The 19,291-nt window shown below is 39.9% G+C and overlaps 2 protein-coding genes across 2 annotated transcripts in view; both read left to right on the top strand.

Annotated features, from left to right (window-relative positions):
• LOC148353195 (ATP-binding cassette sub-family C member 4-like) overlaps positions 1-9,706 on the top strand; it is a 118,057-nt gene extending 108,351 nt beyond the window's left edge. The window contains exon 32 of the mRNA XM_088352498.1: positions 9,680-9,706. The gene's annotated coding sequence lies outside the window, so the exon portion shown is untranslated. The remainder of the gene's footprint in view (positions 1-9,679) is intronic.
• Positions 9,707-15,663: 5,957 nt separating this feature from the next.
• On the top strand, positions 15,664-17,481 carry sox21b (SRY-box transcription factor 21b). The gene is made up of 2 exons (XM_088352383.1): positions 15,664-15,874; positions 15,955-17,481. The coding sequence occupies exon 2, from the start codon at positions 15,972-15,974 to the stop codon at positions 16,713-16,715; it is 744 nt and encodes a 247-aa protein (XP_088208509.1). The 5' UTR covers positions 15,664-15,874; positions 15,955-15,971; the 3' UTR covers positions 16,716-17,481.
• The last annotated feature ends 1,810 nt before the right edge of the window (positions 17,482-19,291 follow it).

Below are 19,291 nucleotides of genomic sequence, written 5' to 3'. Positions count from 1 at the left end.
TATATATATACAGAGAGAGTGCAATAATTACTTAAACAAAAGTAGGCAGGTGCATAGAGTTGGGCACCCTTGTTGTTTTTTTTATTGATTTGAATACCTTTAGCACTAATTATTGAACACAAAATTTGTTTCGTAAGCTCATTGACCCTTGACCTACAGACACAGGTGAAGCAAGTCATGAGAAAGGGTATTTAAGGCGGACAGTTGCAAGTTGTTCTCCTCTTTGCATCTTCTCTGGAGAGTGGCAACTTGGGAGCCCCAGAACAACTGTCAAATGACCTGAAAACAAGGATCGTTCAACATCATGGTTTAGGGGAAGGATAGAAAAAGCTAGCTCAGACATTTCAGCTGTCAATTTACACTGGGAGGAACATATTGAGGAAATGGAATTCCACAGGCACAGTTCTAATTAAGGCCCGGAGTGTCAGGCAGAGAAATATCTCAGAGAAGCAGATGGTGAAAACAGTCAAACTCAACCCACAGACCAGCTCGGAAGACCTACAACATGATCTTGCTACAGACGGTGTCATTGCGCATCGTTCAACTATTCAGCAAACTTTGCACAAGGAGATGCTGTATGGGAGAGTAATGCGGCAGAAGCCTTTTCTGCGCACATGCCACGAACAGAATCGCTTGAGGTATGCTAAAGCACATTTGGACAAGCCAGCGTCATTTTGGAATAAGGTGCTGTGGACTTATGAAACTAAAATTGAGTTATTTGGACATAACAAGGAGCATAGCATGATGGAAGAAGAATACAGCATTCCAACACTTGCTCCCCACAGTAAAATTTGGTGGTGTTTCCATCATGCTGTGGGGCTATGTGGCCAGTGGAGGTAATGGCAATGTTGTTAAAGTTGAAGGTTGCATGGATTCCAGTCAGTATCAGCAGATTCTTGCGAACAATGTTCTAGAATCAGTGACAAATCACTGACAAAGCTGAAGTTGTGCCGGGCCTGGATGCTTCAACAAGACAACGACCCCAAACACTGCGCAAATTCTACTAAGGCATTCATGCAGAGGAACAAGTACGATGTTTTGGAATGGCCATCAGTCCCCAGACCCGAATATTATTGAAAATCTTTGGTGTCATTTAAAGCGGGCTGTCCATGCTCGGAAACCATCAAACCTGACTGAAGTGGAGATGTTTTGTAAAGAAGAATGGTCGAAAATAACTTCTATCAGAATCCAGACCCTCATTGGAAGCTATAGGAAACGCTGTTTAGCACCTGCCTACTTTTGTTTAAGCCATTATTGCAATCCTTCTGTAACTCCTATGAACTTCATTTCACTTCTCAGATATCACTGTGTTTGTCTGCTATTTGATATATTTAACTGAAATTGCTGATCTGAACAACCAAAGATTTATAAAAGAAAATCTTGAAAATGATCAGGCGTGCCCAAACTTTTGCCTAAGACTGTATATATATATATATATATATATATATATATATATATATATATATATATATATATATATATATATATATATATATTTATAAAATGGACAATTAAACAAATGAAGTCTCGCTCTTTTAAGTCTTGCATACACATTCCTATTGGAATTAGCCCAACAAAATTATTTGCAGTGACAAGTTCTGGAAGTAAAACATGTTCACAGAAATACTGCAATGGGCAATGATTTGGAATTGTATATACACAATCACTTGGGGTAGACAAAATGTAGTGTTTTGTTGCTTGTTTAACGTCAGGAAAAAATAAGTTCCCATTTTGAAAAGAAAATGTTCTGGTAAGAAACTCTTTAGCTCCATACGAGGTCCATTGACAAGGTTTCACTCCCTTGTATGCAGAGGCCCTCACTTAAATTTTTTACTAACTTGCTTACATCAATGCGTTGACTATTATTTGGCCCACATTTGCGATGCCTTAACCCTGTGTCGCAAAAACATAAAAAGAAGATTTATTGTGAGAGAAAATGTACAGTAAGAATGGAAAAGCGATGCCTGTAATGGGGACGCTTTCTCCGAGAGAGCTTCTTTTCTCCAAACAACCTTCCTCTCTATGCCATCAGAGTGGATCGTCATTAAATGCATCCATGCGTCCTGAAAGAGGCTTTTAATTTCAAGTGTATCTCAAACAAAAAGCTAGTAGAGCTCAGGCTGCGCTTATTCAATGTTTATAACCTTGCCATAGACAATTTAAGAATGTCGAGTAAATGAATGACACGGCCTTTAAAGCGCGTCCCGGAACTTATTTGCATTCATTATTTTGTTTTGTTTGCGATGCTGAAGTGATGCACGATTGCTTTTGTGGAACGTTTCTCAAACATCTCCACTCAAGTGTCCGGATTGTCAGAGAGAATGCGCTGAACAACTTGAGCTGGTGTTTTTTGTGTGCCTGAAAAAAAAAACGCTTTTAAAAGGAAAAATACGATTGTATTTTCGAATTGAACTACGCAGCCTTAGAGATATGCAGATATGCATCTTGAAGATGAATGCACACTTAGATGCAAAGGACATTTTTTTCAGAGCTTTCACCTCACATCCTTTTTTTCCACACTACCGCCCCCAACCCTATTCCCTCGCTCTTCATTTCGCTGACTGGTGCTCCGAGCTGACCAAGCATCAGCTTCCTCCGTGCTGATAAATGGGCCTTTTGAATTGATGGCGAGCTGGTGAAAAAAGAGATAATCCCAGATAATGTGGACACAGTTTTCATTTCTTGTCAGCCAATTAAACCGCAATTATCCCAAGTGCGGGAGAAGAGAAAAGTGGAAAGAATAGCCGAAGAATGGGAGAGCGGGGCTCCATGGGACACTCTCTTGCAGACACATTAGCCCGGATTCACTCCTTCCTGATAAAAGAGAGCCCCTCCTCTTTTTCTTTTTTGGCAGTGCACAGTGAGAGACGGGCCAGCTGCAACATGGGGCTGCAAACAAGAATGTCTCCACAACATTTACATTTTTTTAAAATACACCAAATGTACGCAGGTTGTCGCCCTGCGTTTGTGCGGCACCGCAAACGTCTTTCGTCAGCCATATAAAGGTTTGATGGTGTCAATTTCACATTATTGTCATGCTAATTCCCGGAACACATTGTGGGTCGGAACAAAAGTGTATATTTTGTGAAACTTTTGTTACCGATGACTGGTCAGTGTAAGAGCCCGTGGAGTGCAACAAGCAGGGGTTCAAAAAGCTTTGCACAACGCCTGCTGAGGAGCCAAAAAGTGCTGGAAAAGAGAACTTTAAGACACCAAGAGTATGTTGACTTACAATGACAGTCCTGTAAAAAAATTGGTGGATATTGTCGTATTTTTGCATATACAGCGACCCCTTGCGACTTCACGCTTCGGTTTTCGCTGGTTCACTGCTTCATGGATTTGGAATGAAAGTGAATTGTCTTTAGTCAGTGATATCAACGTATCGTGCGTTGTGTTCTGAGCAAACAGCACGCAAAAAACTTCTATCACAGGGGCAGGTTATGGAGGGCTTTGTGTGCTGGGTTGGTGTGCCTTCCTGCGTGCACGTCTTTTCTAAGCTGGTGTAAGTTGTCTGTGTTCCTCACAGGACGATGTGTCCACCCTCCCACCACCATCCCCCTAAAACAAACTGCGCAGCGCGGCTACAGGAAGTATTTGAGCGGCTCGTTACATTGAAAATAAATTTATCCAGTATATTTGATTCCGAGAAAAGTCAGAAGAGGGCATAGAAATGGTGAACACCAGCAGGTGCTCTGTGGGTTTGTTTTTGGTCCAGGAAGTGAGTCAGCGGTGAGAAAGAAGGTCATAGCAAGGCTGCAAGTACGGCCTACTGCTACGGCTAAGCTAAAAACTGTACGAAGCTAGTGCTGCAGAACCTGTGTCTCGTCAACACCAGATCCATTACCCATGAAACAAATGACCTAAATATACAACTCCTGGAAAATTGCTTCATTTGGGACGGTTATATTTTAACCATTGCGGAGGCCTGGCGCAATTCGAGGATACATCTAAATCACTTTTATCCACTGAAAGTAAAAGCCCTCCAAATTCGGTGCACTTGGACTTGTTGTACTGTATAATGACAATAAAGATCATTACTTCAACTACAATTCTGTGTTCTTTGTTTTTATCTGTATATCTATAGTTGTTATTTTGTTACAGTCATGTGCACTTAGTCGGTAAGGATGTCATCCTGAGGTAAGTTTGACCCTTGGGGGTTTTTATGAAGGGGCATCACTACTTTGCGCATGTTCACGTTTTGCGTGGGGTTCTGCCCCCCATTACCAGTGATAATTGAGGTAATTTTGTTTTTCATATTTTTTTTCTGTACTTGTATAACAATCCCTCTGATTTGATGATCCACCTCATTATCATAGTTAAGAATATTAATGAGGAAAATTTCTATATACACAAATTACATTTTTTATCACTACAGCCCCTTTTTATCCTACAAGACGTGCAATTAGAACCATACACAGGGTAAGATATCGAGATCATACTAATATTTTATTCCTGCAGTCCAAATTATTAAAATTAGATGATTTAGTAAAATTTTTCACTGCACAACTGCTATTTAAGGTCAACAAAAACATAATGCCAGAAAAAATCAATAAATTATTCATTCGGAAAGAGGGAAATTATAACTTAAGGGGCCGTAGTGAATTCATAATCCCAAAGGTGAGAACCACCAGGAAAAGTATGTGTGTGTCTGTGTGTGGAGTCAAGCTTTGGAACGGATTGCAAGACGAAATCAAACGGTGTCCAACTATTCACTTGTTCAGGTTTAGATACAAAGGAACATTCCTGGCGGAATACAGAGATGAGGAGTGTGGGGTATGAGTGGTGTGCGAGATTGGGAATAGTGCGTCTAGTTAACGTTGTGCTATTGTTGCTATTCTTATATCAAAACTGTTATTATTAATATAATTACATTTGTTGTTATATCATTGGTATATTTGGTGGGGAAGATGAAGGGGTAGGTAATATAAGCATTTGCTTCTGACTACCCCTTTTCAAACTTATTATGTAACGTTATTTCGTTGATGAGTTATTTTTTTTGTTCTGTTTTTATTTTGATGTTCGAATAAAGTTTTCATTCATTCATGTATTCATTCATACATTAAGAGTGAATTATTCTGAATCTACCTACAGTTTAATATTGTATTATGAAATGGAAACAGCCGTGTTTTAGATGTTTTTAGATAACCTAATAAAGTCCTTAGTGAAGTAAGCTGGTGCAGCATTCAGTTAAAAAATATTCTGGAAAATTCAATGACACCCTTTCGTGAATTTTTAGCTTCGGTTCAGTGGACTCTCATGGCACAAAATCTAAGCAGGTGAATTAATGCCTTTTGTAATTACAGCTCCTTTTAGCAATTATCACTCAGGGCAATTTATGGATTACCCATATTGATTTCACTTGACTCTTGGCAGGACTTAATTTGAGCAGCGAAGATACTTTCCAATGGGAAGCAAACGGCCCCCTCGAGGATGACGGAGCATTAGAGGGAAGGTGGGGGTATGTTTGGACAGGGTCTTTAGCCTGCATCCCCTGGGAAAATGATGTGACACTTTTGTGTGGCTATCTTTTCCCGAGTGTATACCTTTGACTTTCACCAAAGAACAGCAAAAAACAAACAGGATGAGCATTTTCAGACAAGTAAGTTTATTAATCTTTAACGACGCTGATTAGCGCTTTGAAGTGTGACTTTGAGCAGGCATGTTCCTCGCTTTGCTCTACTTAGATAACCCAGGGTGAGACAGAGCGGTAGGGGGAATAAACTGATTATTTTAAATCATTAGACAAACATCTTCGAGCACGGAGCGCCTCCTTCACTGATAAGTGGAAGTCATACGGGTACCGGATCGCGATGATGCTGAAGACAGCGTAATAGGAATCCTTTGTCAACATTAGATCGATAAAAAATCTCTGTCACTTTCAATTCCTTTCGCACACTGATGAGGAATACCCTAATCAGAGCAAGAGACTGCTGCGGTGAGAATTATGTATAGTGCGGCACAGTTAGAATAACAAATAAATTAACCTACATCTTATTCATCATTTTAGTGGCAGAGCAAGAAAGCAATACATAAAATGCAGCATAGAAAAACATTGAAGTCCATATACCACTCCTTTTGAATAATCCTCCAATTTGACGTAAAGTCCAAATAACAAGAAAAGAATGACTGGAAGGCTTGAATTGCTATTAGCTTACTAATAGCATCACTTTTTCTGTTGTTTGATGCTGAGGTGGGTGCAAAATCAGAATCCTTGGTCTCACTTACACCGTCTGCCATGAGGCAAGAGAATTGCGTTTCTAACTTTGCATTTGCTGACACTCAGCACAGTAATATTTTATGTACTGCTCCTTTTGAATAAAAGCATCAGAAGGCAATCTGCGGCACGGCTGATGGGTGGTTAGCGTGCAGCCCCACTGTGTGGAGTTTCATGGTTCAAGTCCAGTTACTGCGGCCTCCTTGTGTGGAGTTTGCATATTCTCCCTATGCCTGCATGGGTTTCCTCCGGGCATTTCGGTTTTCTCCCACATTCCTAAAAACATGCATGTCAGGTTAATTGGCCGTTCCAAATTGTCCCCAGTTTGTGAATGAGTGAGTTGTCCGTCTCTGTGTGCCCTGCGACTGGCTGGCAACTAGTTCAGGGTGTTCCCTGTCAACTGCCCGAAGACGACTGGGATGGGCACTAGATTCCATCTTATTTTAATTTTTTTTACATCGAAATATAGTGTGATCATCTCTGTGTGAAAAATGATCTATTGCACTTAGGTGTGTTGTTGTTTTTTTAACTTATTTTCTTATTTATAATTCTGATTTATACTCCAGATTCAGTCAGCCAGATTTTGGCCCTTCCCGATAATCTTAAGGGTGTGTCAAGTCAAGTCACATTTATTTGTATAGCCCTTAATCTCAAGATGTCTCAAAGGACTGCACAGGCCACAATTACACCATCTCCGGATCTCTAACCGGCATGTGGTTAAGGAAAAACTCAAAATCATTAGCATGAAGAAATAAAGAGGCAGACAATTCTACAGCACCGCGATCCAAACCACTCCTGAGCCCGCAGATTTCTTTTTGGCTTTTGGAGTCACAAGTAGACCAACCTTTTCCGAGCGAAGACTATGAGCAGTAACATAGGAAATGAAAGCAGAGAGCGTCGACCTGGAAATCATAGTAATAATAATCGTAACTGATTATCGATCTGTGTGTGCTCTGCTCAGGCCAAAGGTTGCTGCTCGGAAATCCAACTTGTCTGAGAAAAACCCAGAATCAGCAGGTGGTCCCCGACCGCTCACTTGCACTAAATCCTGGAGATTGAAAGTCGCTTTAAGAATACAACTAAAAGTTTTCAGGCGCCAAACTGTCCTACTCGTGACACCTTCCCTTTGACATAAATAACATACAAACTTTTTAAACTGTGATACAAATGTAAAAAGAAAATAAATTCACAAACGTTTGACTTGACTTTTGTTGTTGTGTCACAGCGTCGACTTTCAAAATATGCAACTTTTTCAAAACCTTTACAATCTTTCAGGGCTTTCACATTCAGATATCCAACTGTGCTATGAATGCACTGTTGTGCACAAATCACAGCAGCAGATGAATCAAAAATACCAAAGTAACCCCGGGACATAAAATTATGAGTATAATTATATAAGCCTGACAATAGACAGCACTGAAGCAAGGTAATATAATTCAGCTGTCTATTCCCAATCTTGTTTGGTTCATTGATATGAACATAACCCCGAGTCAGGGTTAAAATTTTACTGTGAGCTCGATTAAATGCTGTCCTTCCAGTTTCTTTGTTCCACCCGCAAACGGTGCCTTTAGTCTTTTCACTCTTTTCTTTCTGTATGCATAAGCATTCTTGACCCTTAATCATAACTATCAAAAAGATGCACTGTTTCAACCCAAAAACTTGGCGCTCCGTCGTCTATTCACCGGCACCGGGTAAACCTCAAGGGCATAGGTGACTAATAAGCTGGGGGAGTTATCCGCACCACAATTACATGCGTTGCATACACAAATCGAGTGTCGACTCTGAAGGACGATGTAAAAGCCAACGTGCGATGTTCTAACAGGTTCAAGGAGATCGGATCGAGTTTTGTTACAGCCAGTGCCTTGATTCAGCCTCCATATAAAAGCAGAGGTGAGTCTTTGTGGGGTTGTGGAGAAACGAGGAGGTTTGTGAAGAAAAAAAACCTGAGTCCATCACTTTTCTCTGACCCCCCAACTATATCTATTGGAGATATGTGCCACTTTTTCCTCCCCGGGTCCTTGTGATGAGTTAGCAAGACCTGCAGTGATAAAAGCTGATAGATAGGAGGGGGTTGCTATCAGGTGGCGGTGCTGGTAATTACAACTCTCTATTTGGGGCTTTGCGGCGATGCGGTGGCGATAAAGCCGGGAGAATATAATGAGAAAGAAAAGGCTGGTGATAATGTATCTGCTAAATCCGGGACCCCCAACCCTTCCAGTACTATTGACCGGTTAGATGTCTGACTGTATTCTCACTGCCCCCCCATGGGTGGCATTAAACATGTTCGTACATTTTCTAAAATAATAATAGCAATAATAACAACAACAATTATGACTCAAATGATTAAGGATGACATTAACCCATTCAATTATATAACGTATAAATATTTTTTCACAACCATAGTCCCTGAGTGCCAAATCTATTAATAACAGTTTGGCGCTGTTCATCTGTAAGTATCTCGCTCTGGGAATTTTTCAGAACGATAAATCACCATTCGATGGCGGGAGTGGCTTGGATCAGATCTTTGTCGACACATCGAGGAAGCCCAACTTCTTGTGTCCAGCAAATGAGTGTGTGGAGGCGGCCGTATGGTGGTTAGGAGTAGTGAAACAGTTGGGAGAGAATCGCAAGATTTGGAAAAATAGTAAAAGGCAGTTACCTTGTCAAAAGAGCTTAATTAAAAAAAAGGGGTTCATTTTCCTATTTGTCCTAAAAGTATTCACTGTTATTCTCTTTAAAGTCTTTATTACATGTTTTACCAAGGAGTGTCATGTCTAATCTTCATCATACAATATTTTCACCACGGTGATACCAATTCCAATTGTATTCTATTCTATTATTCTTTGCAAAAAAAGATGACCCATCGTCATTATCTGTTCAGAGACAGATAATCTTTCGTGTACATCCACATGAATGTGGTCCCCAGAGGGAACGCGATCACCATGGTAATCAAACAATGGGCGCTGAAAAGTTTTTGCAAAGTTCATGCATCCTCTATTCATCGTTCATTCATAATTCCTGCATCAGTTTAGTGTTCTTGCAATGAAATATTATTTAGCGTGCATCGTGCCCTTTGTTTATGTAAATCATTGTTTAGATATTGGAAGTATCACAAATGCAAAAAAAAAAGCATCCAGGTGAGAATTCTGCTTGAAAGCCTTCCTTTCACAGAAAGCTGTTTTTCTCAGAAGTTTTCTCAGAAATGAATATTTATCTTCAGATATGTCGTATTCATAGATAGCTAAAAAACAACATTTTCGGTAGGCCTTCAAAAATGTGTTAAAATGGCAAATATTGACTGCCATGGCTCTGCAATTTGAGAAAACGTGGGGCATCGAATGAGTTAAAAATTGTAATGATAATGAGAGTGAATAAACAATGTAATCTTGTGAAACATTAGTGTGTCCTTATAACATTGCAATAAAATCCCATTCATTCATTTTCTGAATTTCTTATCCTCTCTAGGGTCGAAGGGCGAGTGAAGCCGATCCTAGCCGTGTTTTTGGAATGCGGAAGGATACCTAAAGGGGCAATGGAAGAACATGCAAACTCCACACAGGGCGACAGGTAGCTAGAATTTAACCTGGGACCTCTGAACCTTGGGCCGACGTGCCCTTAGCAATACACTCTGGTCGCTATCGTCACATTAAACACAAAACGTCACCTCGATCAACGTGCCAAGTAGAAATATAGACTCCAAATGAACTAACCCCAGACAAAAAGTGCGTTGGTGTTATGTGGTATCTGTTTCGTGTTCTACTGTAGATGCAAGGATCCGTGCATCGCTTAAATTCTGTGGGCAAAAGTTTTTTCATGGCAACAAGTTCGTTTACTATCTGTACCATGATATAGAGTCAGATCAAGAGGTTTCTCCTGCTCCCAGGAAACCATGTACACCAGTACTTCGTTAGGTATGGGAACTAAAGGGAAGATTGTTCTTGCAAGATCCAGCCCAACTTGGGCCCGCCGGTATCGAAGGTCGAACCTGCCAAGCAAAACAAATAACTAGATTAGAGGGACTGAGCCCAAAGCAAACCCGAATTTTAAAATGTTGTTTGTGCGGACACAGGTGTTGGTGGGGACGGTGGCACTGCCGGGCAAGGCCATGGGTCCGGCCTACCACTGCGGTAAGGCTAATAATTATTTTAAGCCACCACTGCCGACCCTGTATCTTACCAACACCAAAACTATTACCCATGAAGCAGATAACCTGGAGCTACAACTCGAGGGAAACCGCTATATTTTGGACCAGAGGTAGGGAACCTATGGCTCGGGAGCCATATACGGCTCTTTTCATGAGTACATATGGCTCTGAAATAAAATGTAACTATTGCACATCTCTCTGTGGCGTTCCAAAATCAAGTGATTTCATCCCGATTTTGGTCCATATAAAGCCAAAGCAACTTAATGCAGAAGTTGGATAAGAGACCATTTAAACTGATAAATAAAAACGCTGGCAAACGACTTTGATTGGGTGAGCAGTACAGGTGGGCGGATCCCTGCACACAGTGCAAGGCACTTCCTTCTCTCTCTCCGCTCAGTGCAGTCCACACCGAAAGTGAATATGACAATATGCTTATCGTTTGCAGTATTTTGTTGTGACATTTTTACAAAAGAACTTTGCATGTACATTGTTTTGAAACCGTTATTAGGGACAAATTTCATGGAAAAAAAATCGCCTCAAGACTTTTAACTGAAAGTGGAAGACAAATTGTAAATGGCATAATTACATTGATTTGGGACACAGGATTTTGCATTATTATCTAATTTCATCTCATCACATTAGCATTTCATACATTTGATTAAATCATCAAATGACACACAGTGAAATAAAATGTGCTGAAGAATTTGCTTTTGTCTAGAGAGCGTGTTTGGCAGTTTTTTCAATTTTGTCTGACAATTTATGATGTTTTTAAAACATTTTTTTGCTTTTTGGCTCTTTGGGTCAAAAAGGTGCCTGTCCCCTGTTTTAGACGGTTGTATTTTAATCAACACAGAGACCTGGCTCATGAGGTAACCTGATGCTAGCTCTCCCAATCACTATCTTACACTGAAAAGAAAAACCCTACAATTGCAATGACAATAAAGAACATTTATTCAACTGCTATTATGTGTTCTGTGTTTTTATTTGTAGAGTTATAGTTGTTATTGTGCTACAGTTATATACTCTGTCAGTAAGGATGTGATCCCCCAATTAACCGCGATAACCGAGGATCTGCAGTATATTTTGGACTGAACGAATGGCATATTGTGTTCCTTTGACTTTGCGTGCACGAATTTGGATAGTTACAGCGACCAGACTCCAGCAGTACGTCTCCGACCTCTGGAGTATATGAACCAGCTCGTCTCAAATCAATAATCAGACTTTTCATCGACATCAGACATTTTCCTGTTCTTGTCGTTTTATTATAACTGATCTAAAAATTTTCCTATTTCCTTTGCCCCCTCGGGACTGTGGAGATGTTCAAACAAGAGAAGATTACATTTAATACGACAACAAGCGCCGGTCTGAAGACGAAGGTCTTATCATCTTTCTATGGCGCCTTTCTCTTCCTATAATACGCTTTGAAAGTTTCTTGTACGCGGCGGCTTGCCTCCTCCGTGAGGGGAAAACGATCAATCCTCTTTAGCGGCTCATCACAAACACTGACACCCCTCAGTCCTCGAGGCCTTTTTCAGTGACGTTGCTACATTGTGATGCACACACACAACAGACACACACAGGATCACCACCACCATCAATAGTATTTACACTAATGTGATTAAGTTAATACTGCGGTCTATGAGAGGATTATTTTCTCAATTCCTCCTGATATGCCTAGTATTTAGGCTATGGTTGAGTAAATATTTTGGTTCTTCACCAAAATACCGACAGGAAAGTCTGCCCCGAGGTAATATAAAGGCTGTATAATTAGGATGATTAAAGAGCTACACAGCTAATTTGGCAGACTTTGAATGTGTTTGGAGAACTATTCAAAATAGGTCAAATCTTTAAAACCAACAGAACTTTATTCACACAAATTATGGATGGGTGACTCATTTGAGGCGATGCAGAAGTCGACATTGTCTGCTTCGCAATCCTATCATTATGTCGGTCTTGTTTGTGTTGTGAGGGGAAAAAAAAGCCTCAGACAAAACGGTTTCTAATCTACAAGCAGTCATCTTTAAATAGCAATCCATCACCTCCTTTACGCATTTAAACTGTTTGTCATTTGCACTTTATCAAAGCCTCGCTTAAGATAAGATTCTGGAGCTAATGGGATGTGTTGGTGACTAATTGTCTGTCAATACCGATCACATCATGCAGAGAGCACCTTTGTTGAACGGGAAAACATTTATAATGTTCCTATTTTATTTATTTTAATCAAATGCATGCTTTATTTATGATGCTCTGATCTGGATAACATTTATTGCATCCACGAATTATACAACTGGTCTAAATGTTGTATACAATGTGCAATATTTATAATTATATCTCACAGCTTCTATGTGATAATAACATTAGAAGCCCTATAAACAGACGATCTGTTTAATCAGAAAAATCCCCTGGAAAAGTGGGATGTTAATTTGAAGAGGAAAAATGTTATACCGGATATTCATTCAGCCAGTACACTACAGTATACCGAAGACAAAGATGAGGGTGGTAACTAAAAAAGGAGACTTTAAGAAGAGGTGTACGGAAAACATACCGCCAATATGCTGCTTCCTTTGCCTATTTATATGTTTTATCCCATTTCCTTTTCCTTCAACCTTTAATCAACCTTTATATTCCTTTTTACACTTACTTGCTTCGTCGACATCCTCGAGTTCTTCTCCTTGATTTCATACAGATTTCCTCCATTTGTCTCTTCTTATTTTCACTTACATCTTCCAATCTTAGCTACATTTATTTTAAAGAACTTATCTATAAAAAAGGTCTAACTGGCTCAGAGACAGTTTCTTCCCCACCTGCACCCTAAACAAGCACGTATTATTGTGGAAAATGCATATCTTGCCTTTGTATAAAAAATGTGCATTTATATCTTGTTTATCGACCCAATTTGGATTTTTTGGGGCTCATAAATGTTATTTCAATATTTTTCATTGCACTATTGTTCTTATGCACTTACAGTTTAGGCCTCATTTCTCTTATTTAAGTTTTTATTTCGGGTTTCTCCTGGAGTGCTATGTCTAATCTTATTGTAAGCAATGTACACTTTGTTATAATCAATGAAAATAAAGACAATTCCGATTTTAATGATCGACAGTAAAATAACCTGTGTTAATTTAACACCTGAATAGTGCATTTTAACTCTGCCCTAGTGAACGTATATTAATTTCTACAGAACGTAGAATTAAACTTTCTGAGTTAATTTCACTCTGATAATTGTTAGTATTTTACACTACACTACACAAAGCAGTGTTAGTCAAGTTTTATACTTGGTGAAAAATCACACCCTTTGTGTTGTTAAAATGAAATACTGAATAGTTCAGAGATAAGAGATAACTTTGGGGTGTAAATCATATTCAACACTATTTTCTTTATTTGATATATATATATATACAGTGGTTTGCTTGAAAATTACGCCCAATACAAATGTATTTTGAGTAAAGGTCAAGTTTCAATAATGTGCACAAACAAAATTTAAAATTTAGAGAGAGAAAAAAATGCTTTTTCCAGAAAGATACAATTTAATAAAAATGAATTATGTTTGAAAATATAAATAAACTACCAGGTTGAAAGTAAGCAGGAATTCATGTTTTATTTTAGATGTAGTCTGTTGTGTTAAAATGTGCCTTTTTACACCACCCGCTCTTCAATAGAATAAAATGTTTTAGATTGTATCATGACAATCTTTGCATCTCAGAGCTGTTTCATTTCAGAGTGATCGCCACCGCATCAATATTTGTTTTATTTTTTAAACGTCTGCGATCTTTGTTCTTAATCAAAGAGGATAAGCCAACGAGGTTGATGTTTCTCGCTGTCTCCCTCGATTTATTTGCATATTATTTTTTTTCTTTTTCTTCTCTTCTCTTTTCCCTTATCCGGCTCCCTGTGCTCTGAGGTGGCTCGGTCTCAGAGGATGGAGCCATGCAGGTATAATTCTCCTCTGCGCTCACTACCTCATCTTGAATTACTTAAGTTTTATTTTCGGCCTGAATACAAGAGCTTTAGGAGGTTAGGAAGACCACAGGTGAGAGCAGGGTTTATGTTTTTATTGTTGTTGATTTTCTCTGTGAGAAGCATTGAAATGTGTGTAGGGGGTGTGTGAAAATTTTACCCAAAACGGAAGAAAGTTAATGTGTGTAAATTAGTAAAATTCTAAACACACACACAAAAAAACTGAGGGATAAGATTTTTCTAATAAAATAAATTTAAACCCTTGAAGATGTGAAAATATAGCGATATCATATGTGTACAAACCGATAATCTATTTGGAGGTGAAAACATTTCATTAAATTTTCCTGGTTTGTGTGGTTGTTGTTTGTGTAACTGAAAATGTGAGTATGTGTGTATATTTCTGACATACACTGCATGTTGCTGATCATCCTGATTTTGAGACAAAAACAATGACAATTTTGACAAAGAATATCATGTTAACAGGGGGTTGCACGTTTTAGGGCTGGGGGTGGGGAACACTCTTAATTATTGTATAATTGGTATTTAAATGTATTTGCTATAAATATCCGTTTTTCACAAGGGGAAACAGCAGTTAATTCAATTACTTATTCATTTAAAGGGTTTCACCTGCAGACATAACTCCTTGTTTATATTTCAAGCTCAACGTTATTCTTATATTATTGTGGGAATTGTACAACAGAGAAAAAAGAACCCACTTCAACCAACAGTTTACCGCACAAGTCCGAGCTGATATGAGTAATAATTGCGGAGTTGTGAATCGACTGGTTGCCCTTGGGAGGGTCTTTTGAAGTGAAAAGAAGGAGAAAAACGGGGAGAATGAAGGAGGGGGTCGATGGTGGTTGGGGAAAGTAATTAATTGTACCGAGCGCGATTAGAAACACTTCAGACCTCCTCGGTGGCTCAATATTGTCGCCAAATATGACAATATTAAAGACTTGGTTACTTTTTGAAATGCAGTGTTGTTGAGGAGGGCGTTAAAGGCAAGCGAAGCCACGCGAAGTGAAAAACAATACGCTCGTCGGTGCGTAAATACGCACGCATTAATATGTTAGAAAATCATAAGAAAGTCCCTGTATTTAGTATTTTAGTGTAGCTATATATAAAGAGGGAGAAAAAATACTGTCTCAAAGTTGTCGCAAATATGATAACATCATAATATCGATGAGCAATTATACGCTAGTAAAACATAGGATACTCTGCGTATCGAGCATTTTAAATAGAGGATGGAAATTCGGAGGGGGGAGAAGGTGGCAAAATAGAAGTATATTACAAGCTGGTGTCACCCTACTGCGCACGCGCAGCTAGCCACTTTCACTACCTGCCACACAGGCAGTATTTCACACGGGTCCACGCAGACTTGTCATCCACTTGCGTGCGCACTGCAAGTAGCGCTAGATGACACCCGGAGGACAACCAGAAGAGACTGCGTGTTTTTTTGATTTACTTTTCGCGTGGGCGCAAACATGAACGGGAGAATACAACACATTTAGGAATTCTCAGAAGAAAACTGCGTTCGGAATGAAGAATTAAAGTTTCAAGTAAGTCTACGAACCGTGTCGTTAATTGCACAAGCGCCAGTGCGTTATATTGACGCGCGCGCGTATTTCTATTCCTCCAGAGAATTGTTCCCAAAGTATGTCTAAACCTATGGATCACGTCAAACGTCCGATGAACGCCTTCATGGTGTGGTCCAGAGCACAACGAAGGAAAATGGCACAGGAGAACCCCAAGATGCACAACTCGGAGATCAGCAAGCGTTTAGGCGCCGAGTGGAAACTTCTGACCGAGTCCGAAAAGAGGCCCTTCATCGATGAAGCCAAGCGGCTCCGCGCAATGCACATGAAGGAGCACCCCGACTATAAATACCGACCCCGGCGGAAGCCAAAAACCCTTATGAAAAAGGACAAGTTTTCCTTCCCGGTGCCCTACAACCTCGGGGAGCACGACGCGCTCAAAGTCGGTGGCCTCTCCGCGGGAGTGCTTTCCGAGAGCATCATCGGCCACCCGGATAAGGCGGCGGCGGCTGCGGCAGCTGCAGCAGCCCGGGTTTTTTTCAACCCGTCCATGTCTACGAACCCGTACTCCTTTTTCGATCTGGGCTCTAAAATGAGCGAGCTTTCACCGCATTCTTTCCCCTACGCGTCGCCACTGGGGTACCCACCGAGCGCAAGTGCGTTTGCGGGGACCGGCGTGGGTGCAGGCGGCGGTGGTGTGCACACCCATTCACACCCATCCCCCGGGAATCCCGGTTACATGATCCCTTGCAACTGCACGGCTTGGCCCTCTGCCGGACTTCAACCCCCGCTTGCGTACATCCTTCTCCCCGGGATGGGGAAGCCTCAGCTCGAACCTTATCCCGCCTACGCAGCGGCGTTATGATCGAACCCATGCACGGCACAACTCCCAAACTTTGATTTATGCATGCACAGAGACTTGAACATGTGATGACGTGCGCATGTCACATGCAAATGGATGATTGCCTTTATCTAAGGCAGACCTCGGCATTCCGGTCCACGAGTGTCGCAAGTCCTGCATGATTTTTGAGGCTTCGCTGCTACACTACATGTGATCACATTCATCAGTATCATTAATAATTTGTATAATTAGAGTTGAAGAAAAGAAACCTCCGAAATCATGCAAAACATGCACCACCCGTGGACCGGGGTGTCCGGGTCTCATTTAAGGTCTCTGTGAGAATTCGCCAAAATTCTGCCAATGACGCACGTGAAGAAAAGAGGGGTCTTTCATTTGCACTTGTTGGAGTCCACCTTGTGAGGATTGTGACACACCTGCAAAACAAACAAAACCATGTACAAATAAACTCAGTTTTCTGGTGCTCCCACGGAGCGAATTTTCACAACAGCTTCATGTGTACATTTAGGGCAGGGGTGGGGAATCACTTTACTTCAAGTGCTAAATTTATATTCTGTAACAACATTCAGGAATTTTTGTTGCAGTCTTTTTGTGATTTCCGATTTGCCCAGGCCGAGACAAGACTCCGAGCATGGGCTGTGTGTGGCCCACGGGCCTCGGATCCCCCCACCCCTGATTTAGAGTTTTTCAACCCTTTTCTAGATGTCTGTAATATTTATTGTTTTAGTGGAATATATGGTGAACAAATAAAAAAGAACACATTTGCACAAGAGATGTTTTACTAGGATGTATTTCCTTTGATCCCTCTTCGCATTTAAACACATCCCTCTTTGACGTCCCCAAAAAATCCAGTTGTATAATGCGTGGGTATACTAACAAGTACACAAGGGCGTATGTATTTGGTCACGGCATTGGTAGCGCATTTCTAAGTGATCATATAATATTGGTGGGGACAAACAAAATGCTCGGTATTGGTGGGGAAGTATTATTTTATTATAGATTTTGGCTGGAACAAAACAATGATTTCTCGATTTTGGTAGCAACGCGTCCCAAAAACGACCCCGTATATGTATATATATATATATATATATATATATATATATATATATATAATCGCGCTCGGTACAATTAATTACTTTCCCCATATTGTGTCACCTGTTGAGAAACGGATAAAGTAAAAAAAAAATGAGTAAAACAGTAAATAGATATGATTCAATTTCTCTGCATGTAATGTATTGTATTCAGGAGTGTATACAAAATGTATGAACCCTTACATGTTATTTCTAATCTGAATTTAAAAAAGGGACGTGCAGAACCCTTTCTAATGTGTTTATGAGTGTCGAATTTCAAAACTAGCTCCTCCTTGCCCCCTTTTTACTAGATTACACTTGGAGATTAATTCATAACGATCGGTGCGATTATGCAAAACTAATTTGGACAGTCCAGGGATAATTATCTCTGTTGCGGTTAATTAAACACTTTGAGTAGAGCTCTGAGTTTGCAACACCCGTGGAACTTCCTCCTCGGTGAAAGGGGTGGAGAGATGGGGAATTGAAGGCATCCCATCCCATTGCCCACTTGAAAAAATAGTGCATTACCTTCAAATTCCTTATCAAGTAAAACGGAGCTTATAAATCAGGGGTCTCCAAACTTTCTGAGTCGCAGGCCGCATTGGTTTTGTAAAAACAAAACAAAAAATTGCACAGGGTCCGGGCTGCAGGAGGAAAACATAGCTGATTGCTGTATTTAACTTTTTGTATATCGCGATAAAACGTATTAAATCCGATACCTCGACAATACACAAGGAAAATAGATAATTTAAGCCATTCGATTTTTTCACGTTTGCATTTATCTGCTCAAGTTTTTTTCATTGTCATTTTTGTTTTAGAAAAGGACCATTTTATCCAATTGATTTTGAAACACACAAAATATACAAATTAATATATTTATTTACAACAAAACTTATTCAGGAGTAAAAGTACTCAATTTGATAAGTCGCATTGGAAAAACTCAATGTAAAAGGTTTCCCCCAGATTTTTAAAAAAAATTTTGCACGGAAATGAATATCTTAAAAGTATAAAAAAGTCTTTGCAGAAAAATACAACTCTCCATCTGAATGTTGGTCATGAACCAATGAAACATATCGTGACTCAGGCTTTGGAATATGCATGGGTGAGTGCAATCTTATTGCCTTAAACTAATACGTCCGTTTTAAATGGAATAACATCTGAATGGGCGTTTGCAGAAATGTCTCTGTTTGATAAATTGTTGTCAGGATATACAGCAACAATGGGTGGAGTGGAACGTGCCTATGACGACATCCAGTGGACGTGTTAAAAACTGCAGATCATTGTTTGACTAGAAGCGGCGTGTTTTTTTCCTATGCTTCTCTCAGTATCATCTCACAGGCCAGATTAAGTAGTTTGGTGACCCCTGATATAAATATTTGTGTTTAAATAAATATGCTTATTGGAAATCAGCCAAGGGAAATTAATTGAATGTAAATGTTCAAATTAATTCCTCATACATTAGAGCACAGGTCAATTTCTTAAAACTGCTGTAACTTTTTGCATTTTTTTCTT

This window comes from Urocampus carinirostris, chromosome 14, assembly GCF_059441175.1.
Source record: "Urocampus carinirostris isolate Australia breed hairy pipefish chromosome 14, RoL_Ucar_1.0, whole genome shotgun sequence".
NCBI lineage: Eukaryota > Metazoa > Chordata > Actinopteri > Syngnathiformes > Syngnathidae > Urocampus > Urocampus carinirostris.
Note: the sequence above shows the minus strand (reverse complement) of the source record. Positions and strands in the feature narration are given on the sequence as shown.

Bases quoted from the DNA above. Each gene is read 5' to 3' on its own strand.
- sox21b (XM_088352383.1), top strand. From the start codon at position 15,972: ATGTCTAAACCTATGGATCACGTCAAACGTCCGATGAACGCCTTCATG.